Source organism: Zosterops lateralis (genome assembly GCF_965231275.1).
Source record: "Zosterops lateralis genome assembly, chromosome: 15".
Lineage (NCBI taxonomy): Eukaryota > Metazoa > Chordata > Aves > Passeriformes > Zosteropidae > Zosterops > Zosterops lateralis.
This window is the reverse complement of record NC_139775.1, coordinates 13,078,106-13,101,812: the sequence shown is the minus strand read 5'-3', so window position 1 is coordinate 13,101,812 and position 23,707 is coordinate 13,078,106. Positions and strand designations below refer to the sequence as shown.

General features: G+C 41.5%; 1 protein-coding gene across 10 annotated transcripts in view; it reads left to right on the top strand.

Moving 5' to 3' along the window:
* Positions 1-23,707, top strand: part of RBFOX1 (RNA binding fox-1 homolog 1) — a 1,119,155-nt gene that overhangs the window by 235,294 nt on the left and 860,154 nt on the right. For all 10 annotated transcript variants that reach the window (XM_083872230.1, XM_083872241.1, XM_083872231.1 and 7 more), the window contains exon 3: positions 15,017-15,049. In XM_083872230.1, coding sequence (XP_083728356.1) covers positions 15,017-15,049 — 33 coding nt within the window. The remainder of the gene's footprint in view (positions 1-15,016; positions 15,050-23,707) is intronic.

The following is a 23,707-nucleotide window of genomic DNA, read 5'->3' as shown; positions in this document are numbered from 1 at the left end:
GTCTTTCATAGCCCAAGTTCAAAACTTGACAGCAATAACCTTCCGACTGCAGCTACACAAATTGGACGTTACGACTTCAATGAAAGACAATCTCGTGTGAGATTCTTTTGGTTACATTTCAAAGATTTATTCAAACTATATGAGATTTTCTAGGAATGAAGCATAAAAGATTTTTTTTTTTTTAACCATGCCCTGGTTCAATAAAACCCAGAGGCTTAAACATGTCATTGTGAGCCTGTGACTGGACCTGAGCACAGAAATGAAATTTTAACATAATCTTTACAACAGGCATATTCTTATGGCTTGGCTAAAGAATGCCTTCAGAAAGGTAATTAAACTGAGAGATTTTTTTGTGAGTTAAGTGAAATCTCCAGCAGAACTGGCACCAGATTCATGCATGAGGTTTTTCTTTTGCCTGGCAAAAAAATCTGTCCCCAAAATATTACAGAATCGATACAGTAGGAGAATTTACTCCACAGTTACACAATGTGTATGCTGTTTGTAAGCTCCATAATGAAGATATTTGTCTCTCCATTAGTTGATATTTTCAATTTCCCAACAAGTTCTGCAGGGCAGAAAAGAGTCTTTGTCACATCATACGGAACAGATCATGAGCCTGAAGTGTCTGAACTAACCTTTCTCCAAACAGCATTACTGCAGGTCAGCAAAGTTCAAGGATTCTTCAGATCAATCTTTTTCTGTTCGTGGGCAAGAGAAATTTAGGACAGAGCTTATTGTCGTGAATAAGAAATATTCTTGGAATCTAAGCTGCCAGAATCTCCATAGTGCACACTGTAAACATTTCACTGCCTCAGTGACAGCTAAGTGAGGATGCCTTGCTCATTATCCATAAAGAATATGTGGCGCAGATGAGCCCAGAATGTAAATTTCTAAGGAAATGGAGAAAATATAATTCATTTTTCATGCAGAAATGGGAGATTTTTTTTTTTCTTTTTCATGCTGAAAGGTTCATAGAAAATTAATTAGGAGAAATCTAACAAATGTGTTGTGTTGGTAATGCTGTAAAAGTACTTTTCAACAGCGAAGGAAATAAGGGAGGCTGCAATCCTTGAGGTTAAATAGAAAACCAGGAGGAGCAAATGGGCCCTCTATAGTAGCTGTTCATTATAGAATTTTTAAATAAATGGCAGAAATTAGCAGAAATGTAAAGAGGGAGATACATTTTGCTGCAGTGTGGAATGAAATGCAATAACTCTGTTAAAATTCACCAGAGCTTCTGAAGATCTGTTGGCATTTTGCAATTCTGAAGGGAGAGGAGATAGTTGTACTCGGTGCATCTTTGTGGGCACTGTCACAGTTGCACGTCTGTGTGCACTTACCCAAACATCAGCCATTTCAATGACACATTTAATTTCCCTGAGAGATGAGGGATTTGCTGCAGTGCAGACAGAAGCCCGTTTGTTTACTGGCAGGTGAGCTGGGGCAGGCAGGATTTAAGTGTCCCAAAACAACCAGAGCCTGGTTGGGATTGCTGGAGCCGTATCCATTATTTACAGTTACTAGGCTGGGAGGGTATTTGCAGCAATGTCACACTAACCTCCATGAATTCTTGATTGAGAAAATAAAAAATTAACAATATGGACTGATGGGAACGCTGGTGGATAGAGACAAGTGGGTTTAGAGCAAGCACCGTGCAGTGCTGGTGACACAAACACAGCCCCAACATCTCAGAGCAGCATTTGGTGCTGCAGAACTTCCCCACTGCATTCATTCCCTGCCCTTCACACCTCCCCACACAGCTGGGACTGGAGATGGTGCCTTCAGTTTTAACTTTTGTATTTTTCAGATTTTGTCCTGCCCAGGGGTGCAGTTCTGAGCTCACATTCAGTGTCACTCAGCTCTGCACAGAGCAGGGACACAAAACAAATCCTTTTCCTGCTGGAGATTAAGAACAACAGTTACAAGTTTCAGGCCTAAAAAAGCACAAACAATGGAAAGCTGAGGGAAGAGAATGAGAAGGATGGAATTTCACAACCTGAAACTGTAATTAGACAATTAAACCCCAATATGCAAATGGACCAAAACTTATAAAAGTGTGAGTCCTGTTAACCTGTGATCCATTTTGTGTCCATTTTGTGACCATTTTGTGACCATTTTGGGTCCACCTTGGGTGTAGCCCTGGCCAGGCTCTTGTCCTGCCCAAGGTCTTGTCCTGTTCCAGGTCAGCCTTCCCAAGGCATCAGAGAGGGATCGAATTTTCCCTGTGATCTCTAGATTTTCTGGGTTGTCTAAACTTCTCTCAGCCATAGAAACAAGACTCAGAGCAGCATTTGAGCTGCAATTCTCCTCTGGCAGGTGATGTCAGATTCTCCTTTGGCACCCTGAGGAGCTGCTTGTCCCCTGTGTCCCCTCCCCTTGCAGGCAGGGGCTCCTTCCCTGAGCCTGAATGTGGCTTTGGGGCTCCTGAGGAAATCAGCAGAGCTGGACCCTGCTGAGGTGATGAACAACCTGCAGCCAGGGAAAGCACAGCACAGGTGAGGGTCTCACTTTGTTAGCCCATGCAGTAATGGTGAGGATTATTCAGAAGAACCAAAGTGAAAAGCAGAACTCTTGTGTGGTTTGTTCCTCAGGAACAGCTGGAGTAGGAATTGCTGTGGTGCCAAAGGCTCGTGCTGAACATCACCAGTTTCAGGAACTGGGCTGCTCTCATACAGGGTAAAATTTTTGGCTGCTCCTGAAACATCACCTGTAAACTTCTCTCTTGTTTAGAGCAGTCACCTCCCTCAGAACTGGAGAAATTGAGGGTATAAAATGGAGCCAGCCTGGAATGGAAGACACAAGTTCCATACACTGTGCACAGCTCAGTGTTCCTGACCCACTCTGCCTCTAATTTGGGCCTTCAGTGATGCTTTTGTGTTCTTTTCATTTCAAAACGGCACCTTCCACTAAAATCTCCTTCAGGTGAAACTGAACTCACTTTTATTTTACCTTGACATGAATTCTCTCTCCAGAATCTGGTTGTTGGTGGTTTTTTTGCTGGTTTATCATCTTGAACTGGGTGGAGCCCTGTAATGGTCCCTTGGTCTAAACAGAAGGACCTGGCTCAAGGTTCATAAGCAGGAGAACTTTCATCTGCTTTGAAAGGGGTTTTCAACAAGACCTGGTTTGGAATTAGAGCCTTCTGATTGAGAGTGATCAAGGGGTACATTGTAATTGGAAAAGCATTTGCATGGACTTCTTAATTATTTTTAATCACTTGCTGCACATAAATCCTGGAGTGGAGAGCTTGAAGAAAAGCTGATTTATTTTTGAATGTTTTTTGCATAGGGAAAATTCCAAAAGACAAAGCTATTTCTGCAGGACCCTTGAGGGACACCACTTGTTACTGCATTTTATTACATTGCTTAGATTTAAATTCTGGGATGTGCAGAATGTTATCCTGCTTTTTAACCACACCTTTAATGTCAGAGGCTTCTCTCCTGAAGAGAATAGGTGTTGCTTATTGACAATTTCTGCCTCCTAATTTAAGGCTCTCAGTAGTGCCCATATTTAAAGTATTTTACATAATTCATTGCACTATTTTCTTCCTGCCCTAGGAAATGATAAGCATCTCTTGCTGTGATCTTTCACTCCAAGGATTAAGACTCTTTTCATATTCATGGATGTGAAGAATTCTAATAGCTGGTGTGTCAGTGAGCTCTGGGTGATGGTCAGAAGGGGCAGGGAGGCTGAGGGTGGATCCTGCAGCACTTCCAGCAGTGCTGAGGGAGGATTTACAGGAGAACATTTCAGATCTCTCTGTCCCAGCTCACAGGGATGGAGGTTTGCAGCATTAAACACAGCCAGGAGACAGGTTTAAACCTACTAATGATGAGAAATCAGGAGTGAAGGATTTGAATAGCTTACACCTGCGCTGGAGACTGAGTGATCCATCTCTTATTTGGTATGCCTATCAGTGCTGAATGAACAACAGCTGTAGCTTAGAAACAGCTGAGACTTTCTCTTAGGAAATGCTTCTGTTAAGGGCTTTTTACAGCTCTGTCACAGTTTAAATGGACTTTCAAGCTGTGCTGATGTTCAGCCCCCTGTTTGGGGCAGGGATGATGGAAGAATTGCTATCCACTTCCAGCTACAGGGACTGTGGTGTTGTCAGAAGTTCCATATTTTAAAATATGACTCAAAATTCTGAATATTCTGACACGTGGCATTTACGTAGCTAAATCTTAGGGCACTGATGCTTTTTGTGTAATTCATTTGGCAGTAGCAGCCCCCAAATATTGTAAAAGTCCTTTAAAGGAAGTACTTTAGCTAGTTAAAACTCAACAATGCTGACCACAAATCTTAAATTCCCCGCAGGCAAAGGGGCTGTGCATTGCTTTACCCTGGTGAAGTATCTCCATTCTCTCATCCTGCTGATCTCTTCCCTTTTTTAATGCATTAAATGTATTGCTGATGTGAAGTTATTGAGAAAAAAAGTGTTTATTTCAGTTTGGATATCAAACCACCCCCAGTTCTGCTCCCTCCCAATCATGAGGCTGTTGCTTTCCCTGCTGACTGGAATCTTTGGGAATGGTGGTGCCTCCCTCCTGTGCGGTTTTACCACAAGAATCTCACACCAGGTTAACAGAGCTATGGATATGCACCCTCAGCTCTGAGTCCTCCCAGCAAAAAGATGGAAAAATACTTGATTATTTCTCCCTCGGTGTAAGAGAGCGACCTGAACTGGAGATACACTCAAGCTGTGAATGTCAGGGATAAATAGGCAGCTTACAAATGGCATTGAAAACTGTCTGTGCTGCTGAGAGGAAAAAAAGATTTGGTTTCTTATTGTTCTGCTGGCTTCGAGTTGATTTTTTTTTTTAAAAAAAAGAGAAAAGTGGTGTGTTTTGATGAGGATTATACAGAGCGATGGCTTTGGAAAGTGCAGGAGGCTCTTTTCTTCCAATGTTTGCCTTTTTAGACTGAATTTCTTGGGCTGGGCTGCTCGCTGTGGCTGGTTTTGCTCAGTGACAAGCAGGAGCAGCTCTGTCCTCGTGCAGCACAGGCCGGTGGCATTAATGTGTCAACATCTGTTCGCTACAGCAGAGAGACCACGACCTTGCTGTATCATCATTAATTTCCCCAAAACAAACCAGCCAGAACTAGTGCTGGTAGGAGCAATTTGAAGAACAGCAGCAAATACTCAGACTTTGGTTAGTCTTGGACATTGATGGAGGGGTTGGTGCTTTTGTGACCGAAATTCGTCAGGACCACAAAGGTGGGGATTTGTTTTGTCCCAGGGGTTGTGGGCAGGATCATCCCACCAGGAGATTCATCCCTGGGAAAGGTGGGGATGAGCACCCAGACCTGAGAAAACCTTGGGTGACTTCACAGGCTGCAGTTTAATCAGGACTCATGGGAACGCTGGCAAAGAGCTCCATCTTCATTTCTGTGCCTCGGAGCACAGGTGGAGGAATGATGGAGGAGGGATGTGTGCCCCTGGGAAATGGGAATCTGTGTTTGTGCCAGGCCAGAGCTTCAGCGCCTGGCAGTGGGGGCAGCAGAGCTGTGCCTGTGCCTGTCACTTCAGGGCCTGGAGCACACTTTGTGCTGCTTCCCATTGCTGTCCCTCAGAGCCACCCCTGGCTCCAAGCAGCTCCCCAAAAACTGGGAGTATGTGATGGTGCAGCTGCTGTTCTCAGAGGGACCTTGTGTTCTAAGCAGAGTTTATTTGGGAGGGGATCTCTGCTGCTCACAGCAGCTGGGAGGGCTGTGTCCTGGTTTAGGGCAAATCTGGGAGAAAACCTCTGAATGGGGCCTCTCTGGGAAGCAAATCCAAACAGCTCCTTCCCCAACTGGTCTAGGAAAGAATTTCCTTGGAGGAAAGTGGAAACAACTATTTATTTAACAAACAAAGTGCCCACAAGCACAAAGAACGAATTATATGAAACAACAAAACCTTTAATTGTTCTAAAGTGAGATGGCAAATACAGAAAATCCTTGCTGTGGGTAGCTCAGCTCACTCAGTCTCTTATCAGACTCTCCAGGGGTCCAGGCCCTGGTGGGCTGCAGGTGTGAGATCTCAGTGCTCCTCTGGGTTTTTCAGTCCAGGACAGGTTTAAACAGTCCCAAGAAAAATGAAAACAAACAAACAAACAAACAAACAAAACCCCAAGAACCTCTTTGTGCATTTAAGCTCTTTCCCAGAAATGAGTTTAAATGAAGGTGAATCCTTCTTCAGCCTCGGGTTTGGCAATGGTTTAAATTTAAGGCAGTTATAGAGGTGAAATTGAATTGCTTTGTCCCACAAGCTTTAACGATGGCAAATCAGATATATTTGTATGAAAATGAATTATTTATTAAGACAAATGAACAGATAAAAGATAACAGATGGAAGATCTTAATCAGAATTACTTCTTACACTGCATAAAACTAAAAAAAAAAAAATAGTTGATTATAACATCATAAAACAGTGCATGGTATCAAGGTACTTGATTTTATTAAAGCTGGCAAAATAAATGGTATTCATTAGGAGCTGAATGTAACTTACCACCAGAATAATGATAATATACAGGTTCCTGCACTTCACCCCAGGGTAGTAACCATGGAGTAGGCATCCCTACTCATGGGAGAAACTCCGTGGAAGATTTCTGCTTTGTAAGAGTTTGGAGTGGCTTTAAAGGTTGTAAAGTGGATGGCTGTCAGTCAGAAATCCAGCTTACCTTGTCAGATGTCCCTTCAAACCAAGATGTTTATTGGCACTTGGGAGATGCCAGCCCAGTGCTAACCCCAGGGCACCAAAATAACTCCCTGTGAGACATCTTGTCCTCTTTGAGTTATCTGAGTGGTTAACAAACAACTGAGGAGATTTTATGGGGGGTAGGATGTCCTGCTACTCCTGTTGATGGTGGTGGCCATCAATCACCTTCCAGTTTGGATTTAGCTTTTATATTTTTTCACATCCTGTGCTGCTTTAGGGTATAACTCTAAAACTCCATGGCCTGTCAGCTGCTGTTCTCCCCTTTTATTCAGACAAAACAATTCCTCTCTAGGCCTGGAACTCAATGACACCTCAACTGTTTCAGGCCCTGAAAAATATAAACAAAAGTGCGTTGTGTGGGGCAGTCTGGGGGTAAATGACTTCATTACCTCAAGCTGTAATTGGAGGATTAACCTCTGCTATGGGGTTAATCCTCCAATTGGACTAAATAGACCAAATTTATAATTGTGCGAAAGACTCATGGCCATTGTCCATCCTGGGTGTAGCCCCTGGGAGGCTCTGACTGCCCAAGGTGTATCTTTAATAAATCCCTGCTTTTACTCTCTCAGTTCCAGGTATCCACTCCAATACCCCGGGCAGAGCTGGGAGATGTCTCAGCTCTGGCAGTGCCATTCCCCACCTCCTGTCCCCTGAGAGAGGCCATAAGACCCTGAGGAACCTGCAGGTCCAGGGATGTCCCTTGCCAGGGCTGGGAGCACAGGGCACAGCCCAAATTCATTAAAGCGCTGGAAATTAGCACCAGTGAGGGCTGCAGGGTGCCCTGGGTCACCGCTAATGGAGTTACAGGGTGGAGTTCACGGTCACGTCTGACCCGGTGTTGGGGAGGCCGATGGTGTGTGAACGCCTGGCTGCAGAAGGAGGGATGAGCACGGCAATTTTCGGGGCTAATGATTGTGCTGACCTGATGTCCTCATCCAGCTGCTTCCTATTACTGTGCCTTAACTGGGACAGGGGAGGCTCAGGGGACTGCCTTGGCTGTAATGAGCTGGCTGTGCAATTATGGCACTTACTGCAGGACGCCGGGGCTAAATCCAGCTCTGGTTTTTTTGCTTCATCATCTATTTTTATATTGTTCTGGCATAATGTGGGCATTCCGAAAAAAAAAAAAAAAAAATAAATGTGAGTTTATTGCTCCTGGGTGCAGTGGATAGTGCTAATAGTGCTGCTGAGTGCTGGGAGGCAGAAGTGGAGAGGGAATTGTTTCACTCTGTCCTCTTGCCTCGCTGCTCTGGAGACTTACAAAATTATTGACACATGAACAAAAAAGAAATCAGCAGAGATATTTTTGTTTATATTTATATTCCAGGTTTTTTTTTTTTTTCCTTGCTAAATTAAGCAGGGAACATTAATGTCATTTTTTACCAGAATCCATGAAAAAAGCTGCAGTGGCTCAACAGCTTACTTGAAAATGCTTTGTTTACCTTGAATTTCAGATTTAGTTTATTGCGACTGCATTCTGGATCATGAAGTTCTACCCTCTAATAAATGTGAAATCCTACTTTTGTTGACTTCTAGAAATTGCCAAGATTATCATAGGCAGCAGGGGCAGCAGTGCATGTGGATATTTTTCTAAAGGTGTGGATATTTTTCTAAAAGTATGGCTAAAGCAGGTCGAGGTCACTTTTAAAAGGACAGCAAACAAAGGCCATGCATTTTATTGCACACAAAACCTGTGTATTTTTTGTGGTTAACTTATTATGTGTTGATGTTTTCTCTCATTACCTCATTACAGGAGTAACGGAATTTATTCCCTATATTAAAGAGGAGCCGTTTGGCACGTCCTGTGCAGCTCAGGTTGCTTTGCGAAAGTGAGTTCCAATTTTAAAGAGAAAACCACAATGGTTTCCAACTGCTTTGTACCAGACACACAAATATACAGATTTTTTCATGACTATCATTGTATAAGTTAGTTAGAACAAGTGTTTCAGGGGGTTGTTTTCCTTTCATTTATTTATTTTGCAGAGTTTATTCAGGTTACACTACAGAAATTTTTGAAGAGACAACATTAGGACTGAGACTTCTTATATTAAGTGAACTATCCATGATAACTACTCCACGTTTTGCAGACTGATTTATGGAGCAAATTTAGTTTAAAGATATTAAACAGCCAATATTAACTGAGCATCACAAATACTATTAAGATCTAGTTAAGGGCAGATATATTTTTCACCAGCTGCTGAAGTCATTGCCTGTAGACTTTACTGAGTTAACAGAAATTTGGAGTAACCTAATGCTGTTATCCATAGCAGTAAATAAACTGAGCAAAATTTAATTAAAGATACATATCTGTGAAATATGAGCCTTGATTCCCCCTGTTCTCCCTTCAGCATATTCCATTCATGTATGCCTTTAATAGATTGGATTTTTTTACTGGCTACTCATGTGTAACAGCCATAGGTTGTTATGTTTAAGCCTTGTGGAAGCCCCAGAGAGCTGATCCTGCAGGATACCCCAGGAATTTGTCACTTTTGCTTTCAGGAGAAAGTACTGAAGAGCAGCATTTTACCCTCACAGCTTCTGTGGGGCCCAGGACTTTGTTTTAAAAAATTAAATCTTGGTCTTTTAAAATGTAAAAATATGTTCATTTTCGTGTCCCAGGAAAAAATCCATCTCTTTTCTAGAGAGTCTCAGTTTGGCCATCTTGTTTATGTGGAAAAGAGAGGAGTTGCTATAAATGAACCTCTTAAAGCCTTCACAGACAGTTTAAAAAAAAATATTGAGGGTTTTAGTTTAGAATTTTATTTGAGCATTAGTCAGAACAAGGGTAAGAACACTAATGAAAAAGCCCAGCATTGATGAATTAACATTTTTGGGTCAAGTCCCACCTTCCTGACACTCAGGAGATTTGGTGACCATTCAGGATTAGGTTTAGGAAGGGTCATGTAGGGTTTCTTGGTAGTCTTGGATGTAAAACTTAATTTTGCTTCACTTTCCAGAATGGCTTTTTAGAAATCAGGAAGGAGGTGAATGAAAACTGATGAATTAGCAAGTAGAACTGCTGTAGCAAGAAGGTGATGTCTCTTGCATGAATATTTTTTTCTATGCTTTTGGTGGAGAGATTTAAATATGTTTAAAGAACAGTTTAGATTTATAGCTATATTTATCATGATTACTTCACTAAATTTGGCAAGATGCATTAGAATTCCACGTTTCAAAGGCACAGTGCTTTAGGAAGTGAAGAATTACAATATGGTTTGGCTCATTTTTCTAATTTTGTCAACACTGAAAGTGCCAGACAGTGCATTGCAATATTCCTGAAGGCTTGTAGGTTGGTTTGGTTTTATCTTTTTTTTCCTTCTCCTGTTCCCCTGCTGTTGTTTATCTCAGTGAAGCAGCGAGATTACAGGTAATTGTTCACATCACGGAGTCAGAGGCAGTGAAGAACACTCAGCACAGGGCTGGTTTCTTTGCACCCTGTCATAAAACAGCTCCAACAGCTCAGGTTGTGCTCAGTGGGCTGGACTGGGAGCCACAATCAGAAATCTGCTCTGAATCCTGAGGAGCCAGGCTGGCCACTGCTCCAGGCAGGCAAAAACTGGGAAAAGCCAGTGGGGAATCAATCCCCCCATCCCTCTGACCCACAGGTGCATTCCCAATTTAATAAAAGGTTGCAGCACAGTGAATATCAAATGGTGATTTTTAATTCTGCCTGAGCACTACAGTGATTATCAAATAGTGATTTCTAAAACTGCCTGAGCTCAGTGAGACAAAGTTTGAAGGAGGAATTTCACATTTGTTCAGATAAATGCCAGGACATCCAGGGGATTCTGTCAAGTCTCTGCCCTTGATCTCATCAGTGGAAATCTTGCTGAGTTCCCTTGCAGGGTGTAACTGCAGCAGATTCAAGGGTGGGTGGGCAATGGAGGTGTTGGTCTCCAGGACTGTTCTCTGTCAGGTATCTTGTGTTTAAAAACAAATAAAATTGATTCTGTCCTGGTATTAACAATTCTAATCCCATTAATGCTATTTCTAAGTTTGTATCTTTTCTTCATGCTTAAAATCCTCTATGTCTAATATTCCAAGCAAGTTTCTAAAGTGCAAACTGCCAAAGATTGTTTTCTTTAGCCTATTTGTAGTGTTTATTTGCAGCAGTTTTGTTTTTTTTTTCTAGTCCTGGCCTCATTTTTTTTCAATCCTTTCTCTCCTTCTGGGTAAAGAGGAAGATATTAAAGGTAAAAACTGATAAAACTGATTGTTTCATTTTTTTTTTTTTTTTTTTTTGTTTTTTTGGTTTTTTTTTTTTTTTTGTTTTTTTTTTTTTTTTTTTTTTTTGTTTTTGGGGGGGTTTTGTTTTTTTATTTTTATTTTGTTAATGTAAAGGATTCAGATTGATGTGAGAAGGTGAAAAAAATTAAGAAAACACCTTTTTTAGAAAAATCAGTGACATAAAAATTGTTTTACATGTGGGTGAGATGGGACACTTCAGTGAAATGATCACTCACCTTCAGGCACAGGATAGATGAGAATCCTGGCTCAAAACATGTAATTTTTTCCTGTTTTGTTTTGTTTGTTTGTTTGTTTGTTTTCTTTTAACTTTGACACAGGGAATTTCATATACTTTTAATACAAAATTGATACTGAATGAGCTGTCCAGTCTCATGTTTGAGGAGCTTTCTTCATTCAAGAAAGTTTCCTTTTCTTCTTTCTGGTGAGGTGTTGTCTTGAGATACAAATAGCAGCTGTTTGCATCCTGGTTTAGAATGACAAATATTGTCCTGTGTTTGTTCTGGAGAGAGCAATTATGGATGTATGCACCTCAAGATAAAACCTTTGTAAATGCTAAAAGCAGTAAAAAATTGTTTAAAATACTCATAGACACCATGTCTTTGTTTTTGTCAGTATTCTCAGGATTCCTCATGTAGAATGGGAAGTTCTGCATTGAGCACAACCTCCAGGAATAGCAAAAAAAGCCATTTTTAAAAGATGTTTTCTGTCAGTCACGTCTAGCTTGGAGCACAAGAAGAATAAATTGCATCTTGCTTGGGGAAGTGACATAAACCTATGGTTTTGTTATGTCACAGAGGGATTATGGTGAGAGGGACAAGGATCCCTCACCTGAGCCATAATTCCTCCCGGTGAAATTGCTGTGGTTTTAACTGGGGCATAAAATGTCACGGGGGAGCAGCAGGAGAGAGAAAATGATCATCATCCCTCACACAAACCGTGGGGCAGAGCAGTGGGTTATTGCAAAGGGAAATGAGATGAACTGACTCTGACACACCTTTGCAGCCCAGTCCTGCTCTCTGCCCACTCCCACATTCCAGAACAATTAACTGATAGAGGGCACATCACTCCAGGTGCCTCCTCAAGCCAGGATTGCCTGGGATGGGGCTGAATAAATTGGCTTTGTGTCTCGGGTGGCTTGGCTGCAGATCTTAGCTCTGCTTAAGGAGCTGGAGAGCTGGCAGTGCCTTCTCAGAGGATTTAATTGAGTGATCACACTGTGACACACAGACACTTCCTCAAAAGCCTCGGCAAAGGATGGCTTGGAACTGCAATTCTTTGTCATACCAATTACACTGCTCCCATGTCTTCATTCACTGGCTCCTCAAACATGACAGGAGATACAGCTGCTGGGCTAGAAATTACAAGTTTCAGGAACAGGGGGGTAGGAGTGAGGAGGAGGAAGAAATCAGTCATACCAAAAGAGTGATAATTCACTCCATTGAGACACAGAAACTTAAACAAAAACCACTTTTAAAACTTTTAGATAATTGTCAGGTCTTCACAGACTAACAATAGTCAGCTCATTAATTTCATGAGTATTACTTGACCCCTAATATTAAATTAATGTGTTTTACTGTTTACTAATGAGACATTAGCTTGAGGAATGTCATTATTTCAAGTAAAAACACTCCATCTTGGTCTCCATGCGTGCAGTGGTGAGAAAACCATCAAAGATCATCATCCCTCTGGTGTGAGGATCATTTTGCAGAGTTCCCAGAATAACTCAGGGTATGTTCCTGTCCCTGTGTCCAGCCTGGGTGCAGATGTTCTCTCAGCTGTGTAGCTGAGGCTGCTGCAGAATTTCAGCATTTCAGCTCTGCTGTGACAGCCTGGCACCCTGACCTGCTCTACCAGGGTCAGCTGGTGCTGCACTGCTCAACAGAAAACTCCTCTCAGCAGTGTCAATATGTTGAGTTATTTGTCATTTCCTTTTTGATAATTTTTCATTAGTATGCTCGGCCTAAGAACGTGCTAATGGAATTTGATAAAAATGTAAAGCTGGGAGGAATTGCTAACACAGAGGAGCAGGGTGTGCTAGCCAGGAAGAGATGGATGGGCTTGGAGATTGAAATAAAAGTGAATTAATGTTAGTAACAGCAAGGAAAAGGTCAGGCTTCTAAGAACTAACTGGAATTCAGCAGGGATTTATCAGACAATAACCTGCAGAAGAAAGATAGGGATATAATATGTCCAGTGGTCCAGCTGATCACTGAGTGACTGTAAAGCACCAGGAAGGTACAAAAATATAAAAGAGAAATACAGTCTTTGGACACGTAAGGTGAATTATTAAAATAGAAGACTAATTGCCTTGCAAGGCATTAGTGAGCCCTGGCTGGAATAGTCACACTGTTCAGCTCCAGTCACATTTCTTGCACAGCTGATAGAGGGAGAAGAGAGGCCCTTTTTGACAGAGGGTTTAGAGCAGGATTTATGGCAGCTTCAGGAAGCTCCACTCCAAATTCTGCTCTTTTAAGAGAGTTTTTTTTAGTTTATCCTCTACAATGTGTGCTTTTAGTCACTTGTCTCCATTAAAGGTGTAATTAAATTGATGTAAGTGGAGTGTAACTCTGTGAGTCTGTTAGTAGAAAGATCTTTTTTTGTGAGGGGACACCACCAGAGTGACCTAAGGGGAATAGGTGGGATGGTTTTGTGTATGGTTCATTTTGGAAAGGAAAGATAACTGCTAACACTAAAAAAATATTTGATGAGGAGGAATAGCAACAACAACAGAAAAAAAAAGGTGATAGGTTGTTTGTAAATAAATAGAATTTAAATAAGTTCAGTTCTGCTTGTGTAGAGAGAAATTCTTGAACGGCTTCCAAAATCCCATTAGTGACAAAGATACACATTTCAAATAGAGCTGAACCTGGGTTTGAATCAGGTTAAATTAAATAACTATTTGTGATTGCAGGTACCGTGTTGTGGTGTGACAGGAGTTCATTTCCATTCCTAAATTCCTTTGGAATAGGTTTTTGATGAATCCACAGATGCCTTCCATTGAACAGCAGCTCTGCACACAAATTGTCTCCTTTCGCTGTGCAGGCTGAGCTCTGCTCAATAAAAACTCTGTTCTCTTCCTTCCCTCAGCCAGGGTCATGGCTGGGCACTCCTCCTCCTGCTTCTTGGAGCTTGGGAGAATTGGTGGTGTCCTTTAGGAGTGATGATTAACACCAATATAAAGGAAGATCTATTCTCCTGGAGACAGAATTATAGCCAGGTGTCAGTCTGGAATTTGTGAGGAGACTATTAAGGGCTTTTCAACCTCGTACAGTGGTGACAATATTGTGACATTAAGTTCTAACAAAGATTTTTATCTTACAACACGGTTTAACAGCCTTCAGAGTCTAATATGAGCTTATTAACTTCGTGTCTGTTGTTTGACCTATAACAATGTATATGTGTCTTAAAATGTTTAACTTGCTTTAATATAAATGATGAATTTCTCTGTACTTCCAGTCTCTGTATTGTGGATTTTGTGCAGTTTTTCAGTGCAGTTGATTTTGTTTCTCCCTGGTGTCAGACCTTAACTGAGCTCAGTGTAACCCTTGAGTGGTAGAGGATGATGGTTGTGCTTTAGGGCAGTTTTGGTCAAAGCTTGGACACTTGTGGCCAACAGATTGTCCCTGGTGAGAAGGATCTGACAAAACTTCCTTGGTCCCACTCCACATGGAATATGGTCTTCAGTCTGTTTTTTGTTCCACCATTATGGAACTGAACCCATTTCTGTGTCCTGGGCATTGTGTCTAAGTTGGAAAGCTTATGGTTGCATTGCTCATCATCATCAAATTAAAAATTAGTAAAAATAGAAATATATTTTTCCCACTTCTCTTTTGCTATATTTCCTGGATTTTTTTACCCAATAATCCTGAATTTTGCTGTTTTAATATATCCCTGGTTTTACCTTCTGATGTGCACGAGAGATGAATAGTCTCAGTGTGACAGACAGTTCTCTTCAGTTCTGTTCCCTCAAGCCATAACAACCAATTGATGTCAGTTTCCTCAAAAGCCAATTAATCCCACTCCTGTTTTGTTGGATCAATACTAATGCATTTTTCCTGTAATTTTCAGGTTTTGACATCGCTGGATGCCAGCAAAGCTGAGGTAGGAAATTCTGTCTTATACTGCTGGAATGTTAAATAGTTTTCTGTGCTTCTGACAGAGGGGCCAGCTTGCTTACAATTTTAGGGTGAAAGTTTAAGTTACTTCAGGTTTGGCATTTGTGCTGCTTTTCTAGTGCTTAATGAGGCAATCTTTGGAAATCTGGTCATGGCAGAACAATATTTAAGCTCGTAAAGCCCTTCTAGGAAAATTCTGCCATTGTGCAGCTCTTTCTGAAGGTTTCCATGGCACCAAAACTACACGTTCAGAGGCTTGTTCAGTGTGTGGGATTTATTTCCCACCCCCAGAAGGTGCAAGCTGACCTTGCCCTGTGCCCTTCTATTTTCCCCCTTTGCTCCTCAGCCCAGCAGGTCTGTCGCTGCTCCAGAGGTGGTTCTGGGGCTTGGGACATGCTCTGTCCATCTCCACATCTGGTTTTGCCTCACTCTCCCTGCACCAGGTGCCCTGAGCTGCTCGTGCAGGCTGGAGAATGAAAGAGCAGCTGGATTTTTTTGTGTGAGCTGGGTTCTCATTGAATTCTGGAGTGCCAGAATTGGCAATGTGGGGTGTTAGGTGCTTGACATTGCTGCAGGTTAATTTGGTCCTTTTGGGCTCACATTTATCCTGTCAGCTTTCCTCTTGAGGCATGAGCATTTCTGAATGGTCTGAAGGTGTTCTCAGAGGTGAAAATACCCCGATTATTGGAGTATGTTTTGAATAACCGACTGCTAAAGTGAAGTGGCAAGTCCTTTGTGGACACAAACGTGTTCCCACTGCATTTGCCTCTTCTGAACAATGCTGCTGAGCAAGTCACTGCACTTGGAATAACTGGCAGGTATTTTAATTTGGTGCACAGTTCCTGAGTCATTTGTTTGTAACGTCAGTTGGAAGCTCAGAGTGTTCCTCTGTGAAAACCCTCCTCGGACTCACAGCAGGGAATTTGTGATGTGCTCCAAAGCTAATGTTTAACTGTGACAAAATGTGGAGGTGACTCTAACTGCTGGAGTCAGATAAATTTTTAATATGAACCTTTGGTAAATTAAATTGCATTATTAAAGAGGATAGATAAACTGTGCTAGTTACTTTAAGGAACAAGAACACGAGTTCACTTGCATACTGCAAAAGAATGAGATCATTCATTTTTATTTAGTTTGAGGCTGTAATATCAGTGTTCAATTTAGCTGGTCTGATTCAATTGCATACTTGGCTTGTCTTGGGGAGTTTCAGAAGTAGGATTTGTATCTGTTTTTTCTCTGTTGCACTGTTCAAAGGTTTGGTGCTGTTCTATCAAGAGCCCACTAATAGCCATTTTCACTTCCTTGTTTTGTAATGGGATTTTGGGGGCTGAGATTTGTCACTGTGTGGGTACAGCTATTGACTCTGCTGCCTTCTATACAGTCTGTTTTCTTATTTATTTGTCAAACGTTCTCATGTACTTTTTCCTCTTGTGTGTGTAAAATTCCAGGAGTATTGCAAATTTCTGCTTTGGCCAGTCGAGTTGCTTTGTTTGTTAGTTACTCTATTGATTTCAAAACCTGGAGTTAACACGTTTGGTTGTTTTTTTAAGAGCTCACCAGCTCTGTGCCCCAGCCTGTGGGCCTGCTGATTTTGTAGGCACAGATCTGTGTGTGAGAGGTTATGGTTGGGTGCTGTTTCTTCCATTGATGAAAGTACCCAGAAGAATTGCCAAAATTCCACAATACAGGGCAAATCCTAATTGAAGGTAAAGAGTAATTAAATATTTTCCTGAACTGGGTATTGAGGTTGTTTGGAAATGGTCTGAGTTCAGTGCAGTAACTCACATAAAATAGCAAACAAAAAGATAACAGGCATGCAGAATTACTGATGAATTTTCAGCTTGAGGGAAACGATTCCTTTGATGTGGTGGCAAACTTCCCCAAATTTCTTCTTGAAAACTACAATTCTGGTGGAGTTTTGAGTCCTTACGTAACTGTGGGGATGACAAGGCACACAGGACATTTCCTCTGCTTTGAGAATAGTGGCCCAATGTTTCACCCGTTTTGATTTTGCTTTACTTTTGGGTCTCCATGAAGAGTTCTGAGAAAGATACAACCCAAAACCCTCTTATTCTGGCTTGCCTTTGGGTCAGGTCTTGTTCATTTCAGCTCCTCCATTGTTTGCTGCTGGAGTGTTCATGTGGAAGCTCTCTGCTCTGCTTTTGAACAAAAAAAACAACTTACATCTGTTTTCTAAAATCTTTTACCAGAGCCTCTGCTTGGTTGCTCTTGAACTGTTGATCTGAGTAGTCTTGAAATTTGTTTATTCTTTTTTTCTTTGTTCTTAGGTGACACTGCTGTGTTCCTTTACTAAATTTTGTATGAAGTCTGGATGAAAACTTAGTGTTTTTATGCTGCTACTAATGTTTTAGAAAGACACAAACCAGCTGGGTTTTTTTCTAAATGCTGGTTGCCACTTAGCACTGCAGAGACAAGAACATCTAGAGGAAGCTGTCAAGTGATCCCAGGACCTTCCTTCCATCTTTTACCACAAAGGGACAACAAATAGTGACAGTCAGAGCTGTAGGCAGCAAAGACTTCCAAAAAGAATTGCCAAATCTGCCCACACTGTGTCTGTTAAGGTCATAGTCTTGTAAATACACAAGTTAGATGTGTCTTAAAAAGGAATAACTTATGCATAGGTAGTCAAACGCAAAGATTTTTGTCACAACTTACCCTGGTTTCTTGTTCAAACCCATAACAGATTCTGTTAATACAAAATGGGCCTGAGATCAGTCTCAAATACAGCTATACACTGTAGCGATTCCCAGAACACACAATAAAGTGAGTTTTCATGTAATTTGCTGGAACAACAGTTTGAGGAATGTCTTTTTTTCCATTCTGCTCACTTTATCTATTACAGGTATATGGCATCTAGTATTTTTATTGTTTTTTTGTGTGTACATTCTTTTCCCTATGAAAAGATGTCTCATTCAGCAAACTATTTGACTTTCCAGAGCGTTCTTCTTTCTAATTAGCAGTGAGAATAAATGATCTTTATGTTGGGCAAAGCATAATTTCTTTTCCTTTTTCTGAAACAAATGGTGTTACCAAAATAGAACAGAGAAGGCTTGTTGTGATTCCTCTTTTCCTCTGCAATATTTGAATAAATGATACAGCGAAGTTCAAGGCCTTCTTGTGAGAAGTGAGAGGTCATGCCTGATTGAAATACAAGTTCAGCATAACTTTGTGTTAGCTCTCTGCCTGCTTTAATGGGAGGAATGTCAAGGCAGCCTATTTTTCACTCTCATAAAGAAAAGGGTGCCAGTATGTCTCGATAAAATGGAATCAAAATCAGCTCAAAGCCCAAGGAGGTTATTAAATCAGAGTTTACAGGAAACCTCAGAATAATGAGGAGAATATGGCTCTAATGATAACAGAAGTGCGACTGGTTTACACAATGATCCATCAGGTCCTTGATTAACAGGAAATGTCAATGTGAAGCTCCCCATTTCCCTGATGTGCAAGGAGCAGGTCAGGCCTGGGGAGCTGCACATGGATTCCCTTCATCCACCCTCTGCTGCTCCCTGGGTGGGGTGGAGAGAGAAGCCTCAGGTTTTGTGGTTTCTCTCACCCGACCTTCCAAGGCTGGTGGTTCGAGTGGGTCCGAGGGAGTGTTTGTCCCACTCCGACCTCTGAAGGATTTGAGTCTGCTCTCTGATGCCAGGCTCGGTGCAAGAATGAAGTGGAGTCTCAAGGTCTTGGTTTTCTTGGTTTTTTGCATTGTTTATTAATTCTTATCTTAAAATTCTCTGTGCCTGGCCAAGTTGTTCACAGCAGCTCGGACATGATGTGATTCCCCTCGTTATGGGAGGTCACTCTGCTTTTATTCAGATAACTATGTGGCTATTGTTTACAATTCTGTGCTAATGCCTAACACCTATACAAGAAGGGTCATTTCTACTTTGACCCAATCCACTGAAACTACTTTGTGCCCACATCACTACAGGAGATGGATGCCAAGGGAGAACAAGAAGAACTCAGGGCACCGCCCTAAAATCTCCATCTTGTCCCCTTGCATCGACATTCTAAAAATCCCAAACTACAAAATCTTCTACCTGGTGATAAACTACACTACTATCTGTTACACATTTGTGACTTGCAATTCTTCTTTCTGTTGGAAGTTTTTCCCATAGACCAAAATCAAAGCCTGTGTCCTCCTGGGCTCTGCGCCAGGCAAACCCCCCTGCACAGACCCCAGACCCCCCTGCACAGACCCCAAACCCCCCTGCACAGACCCCAGACCCTCCTGGACAGACCCCAAACCCCCCTGCACAGACCCCAGACCCTCCTGGACAGACCCCAGACCCTCTTTCTCGGGTCCCAGGCCTCTCTACCGAGGTCTGTGACTTTCCAGGGCACCCAGAGGGATGCCCTGGACTCCAACAAGAAGGAGAATCCTCTGACAGGTCAGGCAGTTTCTCTTTATTTTTATTTGTAAAATGTGTACGAGGAATCCTGTCTGTTTGCAGGAAACGTGTTTGCAATGTGAGCACCACGTGTGCAAGGTGTCCACAGCAGAAACAGTCTGAGAGCCACCATGAGGGTGGTGTGAAGGCTTTGTGCAGGCTGATATCCCTGTCTGCTCACCTTGCACTGCTCCTGGGGTGCCCAGTGCAGCCCCAGCCCCTCAGGCTGTGTGTCTGACACACTCTGGAGGTGATGAAAGAATTAAGGACTCTCGTGGTGAGGCAGCAGCAGAGGTGGAATCTCAATACCAGCAGGACCATACCTGCTCCCATTGCTCCTGGTGCCAAGGTGAACTGATTCCTTGTTGGAAAAGGAGTCACTGAGCTGTGTGTGTAAACAGATAGCAGAGCTTGCTGAGGAAATATGACTCTACCAATATTGTCCTACTGTCAGTGGTTTGATGCTTTGCACTGCGCTGTTCCTGCTAGACTTATAATTCTTTCTGCTAGCTCATGAGGAATTTTTAAATCCTGTTGGCTGTCTGATTGATTTCTATGGGAAAACTATGATATCAGTGGGAACTTTATCTGGGGAAAGATGAATGCCTGGTTGGATGCTGTCAGGGTAAATTGCAGGTGCTGTATTAAAACCCCACAGCAGATAAAACCATGTCATTCAGGCTCCCTCCACTCCCTGCCCTACTTTATTCTCCCCAGCACACTTAACATGCAAGGCCCTCATGTGCCATCACTGCAGGGGACGTGCGTGCTCAGGACAGGAGACATTTCCATTTCTATTTTCAGGTTGTTTTTCAGGATGAGTGAGTGGATTACAGCTTCTCCCCGTTCGGAGGCATCAATACTTTGCATCAGGCACAGCCTTTGATTGAAACTGTGCATTGTTAATCTCACCCAGCTCTATATTCCCTCTTCCCCTCCAAGTGGAATGAGGCACAGGGTGATCAATCACGATGACTAATAAAGAGTTTGCTGTTAGTACTTTTTTTTTTTAAATGTTCCTACCTTTAATGTATTTACAGCAAGAAAATATTTGTGATTTAAGAAAACTACATATCTATAGGAGTACAGCATGAAGCTTTCCTTAGAGTCACAATTTTGATTATTTTAAGGGCCTTTAAAAATCTCTGTAGTTTGTAGTGAGACTTCAGAATTTATCAAGAGGATAATTATTGCAGTAAGATTGTAATTTTTGCTTGGTCTGTTGAAAACACTTTAGATTTGGCTAAATCAAGCTGTGGCAAATTGTGTGTAAATAGGTGCTGGTATTTTTTCTTAAAAAGATAATTGCAATACTGCCATAATTCTGTATAATATAACTAAGAATATTTATAATTTCAAGTGTAAAAATCAAGAATTATGAATAAATATTATTTTTAATTTTCAAGCTTTTAGAACTGAACTGTTGTAACTGTGTAGAAGTTGGGATTTTGATGTCGTGCCTTCAGTAATTTCCACTAAAAAGTATTTTTCAGTCATGCAAGCTGAGTAAGGGTCTGAACTCCCAGTGAAAGGTGTCTCTGGGTAACTCAGTGTCACATATAAATCCTGCTGAGCACCTTCTGTGTCTTCAGATCCCCAATAAAGCCTTGATTGGCAGTGATGGGAGCTCCCAGCTGGAGCAATTATCCTGACAAGTTAATATGGACATTCCAAACGTGGCAGGGAGGAAATTCCTGGCTGTGTGTGCCCTCTGAACACACCAAACACCTGCCTTCATCAGGATTTGATGGATTCCCTTCCAACTTTTATTACCAAATCCTGACTTCCTTTAATAGTTTTGAGATTTAATCACATTAGCCACATACAGATGCATAAAGACTCCACAAAATGGATGGAGAAGAATTATACAAAGTTTTCATCCATTTTTAACTTGAGCACGAATTTCTAGGGTTGTGCTCCTTCCTTTCTGAAATCCTGTGCAGTAATTTTAAGCTGTGCACTGTGAGAGAGAGTCTTGCTGTAGCTGCTACTGTAAAACCTAATTTGCTGCATAAAATATGAGAGCTATAGTGAAATATGAGCCTGGAGAGCAACTCTTTTGATCTTGAGTAGTCAAAAGGTTGGCATGTATAATGGTATGAAAATAAATGATGTCAAAACTGTAGGATATAATTTATGGTTTGGGGACTACTTTACTCATGGAAGCAGAAGCTTCTACCACTGAAAAGTAAGTAGTTCAACAAAAGATAATGAATGGAAATTACAAACTTTCATAAACCCCCAGATAGGCTGAATTGTGCAATACATCAGTTTAGATACTACCAGTTGTCTAATTTATTGTTTATAAATTATTAAATAGAGCATTTATAATATATAAATAATTGGAACTTGAGCCTTCATTTTGTATTTATTTAAATAAGTACCAGGCTTTAATTCCTTCATTTTGTATTTCTTTAAACAAGTACGAGGTTTTAATTGCCATCCAGTTTGGCAAGGACTTGGACACATAAATTACTCAGTTCAAGTGACAAAAGCTTGGATCTTGTAGACTTTTAAAAAGGTGTTTTTTGAGGTGTCTCAGCACAGTCTGAAGAGTACCCAGGTGTGCCATGGTGCTCCTGGGAGAGGGATTACCAAACAGGGGCAGAATATTTGTTGGCTGAAATCTTTATGGATATGATACTCTTCAGGTTATGTGTGCCTCTGGTAGCTGAGACTTTGTTGCTTACACGGGCTTTAGACTTGGATATTTTTTAAATATATGCATGAAAAATGGTCCATGGACTAATTGAGTTACCTCAGTTTGCTTCATTCAAAGTTGCAAAAACTTCTCCAATAAAGTCTCTGTTTCTGCAAAAAGTCTTTTAATTGGGCTTGGGGTTTGGGGGGTTTGTTTGCTTGGATTTGTTTTGGGTTGGTTGGTTGATTTGGGTTTTTATATATTTTTTTTTCTTGTTGGTTTTGTTTGTTTTGTAAAATTATTTCTTGTTTGTTGGTTTTGGCTTTAATTTTTGGGGAGTTTTTGTGGATTTCTTTGTGGTGGTTTTGTTGTTTTTTTTTTTTTTTTTTTTTTGAGCCTCTGTCTTTCTTTTGAGGTCTGCTTTGTGAAGTTTCCACCGACTTCTCTTTTATCCTTCTCTCACCCTGACACTGCCCAGTCCCTTTGGCTCCAAGGCTGTCCAGGGGACAGGCTGGGACCCCGGGCTGCCCTTGGATGTCACTGCACTTTGCAGAGCCACCTCCTGCAGGGGAAATGCTGTACCCAGACCTCCCCATCCCTGATGTGCCTGTTTGCATCCAACCACTGAGCCTGAAACTGGATTTTTTTCCCCCAAGGATCTAAAGATTGCATCACCACCAGCCACCCCCCTGCCCTGCCCAAATCCCTTTTGCACAGTAACTCCTGGGAGGCTTCTGAAGAAAATGAGATTTAATAACACCAGCTGTAAGCCATGCTGCACCCCTTCTCTGTGTGCCTATATATAAACACACACATTTTATGGACATGTCTGCAGAATGTGCTTCAGCAAAGTGCATCAGGAATTTGATGGCGACAGAAGTGAATATAAGCTCGTCTCACTAAGGGCTTGGTATTGACTTGAAAGTGCACTTTGTTTATTGATTCTGTTTCTTGCTTCCCTTCCACATCCTCTTGCTGAGTGCTGGGAGTTTTCACTGCCTGTAGGAGAATCTGGACGTGTTTTGATGAAGGTTTTAAAGGTGCTGTATTAATCACACTTTTCCCAGTCCTCAGTGGTGGGTTTCAGGAGTAACACACTGTCACAGCTCTAGATGGGCCATATTGATCTTGATGATTAAATCAGCCAAAGGAAACTTGATTTCCGAGGGAAAACTTAATATTCTCAAAGGCCCAAATGTCTCCTAAATATTTATGGGTGACGAAAGTTGATCAAATACCTTTGTTCTCTGATTATTACAGTGAAGAGCAACACTTAGTTCAGATTCTCATTATAGTGAAGTGATGTAGTCATATATAATTTCCTGTGTACATGTTGTCAATCATGGGAATATGCAGAGGTAACCTTTTTCTTCTATCTTGGCAAGGCAGGAAGATAAATAGGTGGAAATGTGCATGTGTTTAAGCAATAAAGTTGGCCTAATGGTTCTTGGGGAAAAAAAAATTTCCTGTGGTACACAGAGCAGTGACTTGATTGAACAGGACAGAATCATGCAGTTCAATTAATGTGCAAATATGTGTTCACTGAACTTTCATTCCATTTATCACATGGACATGGAAATAGGGTCATTTTTTA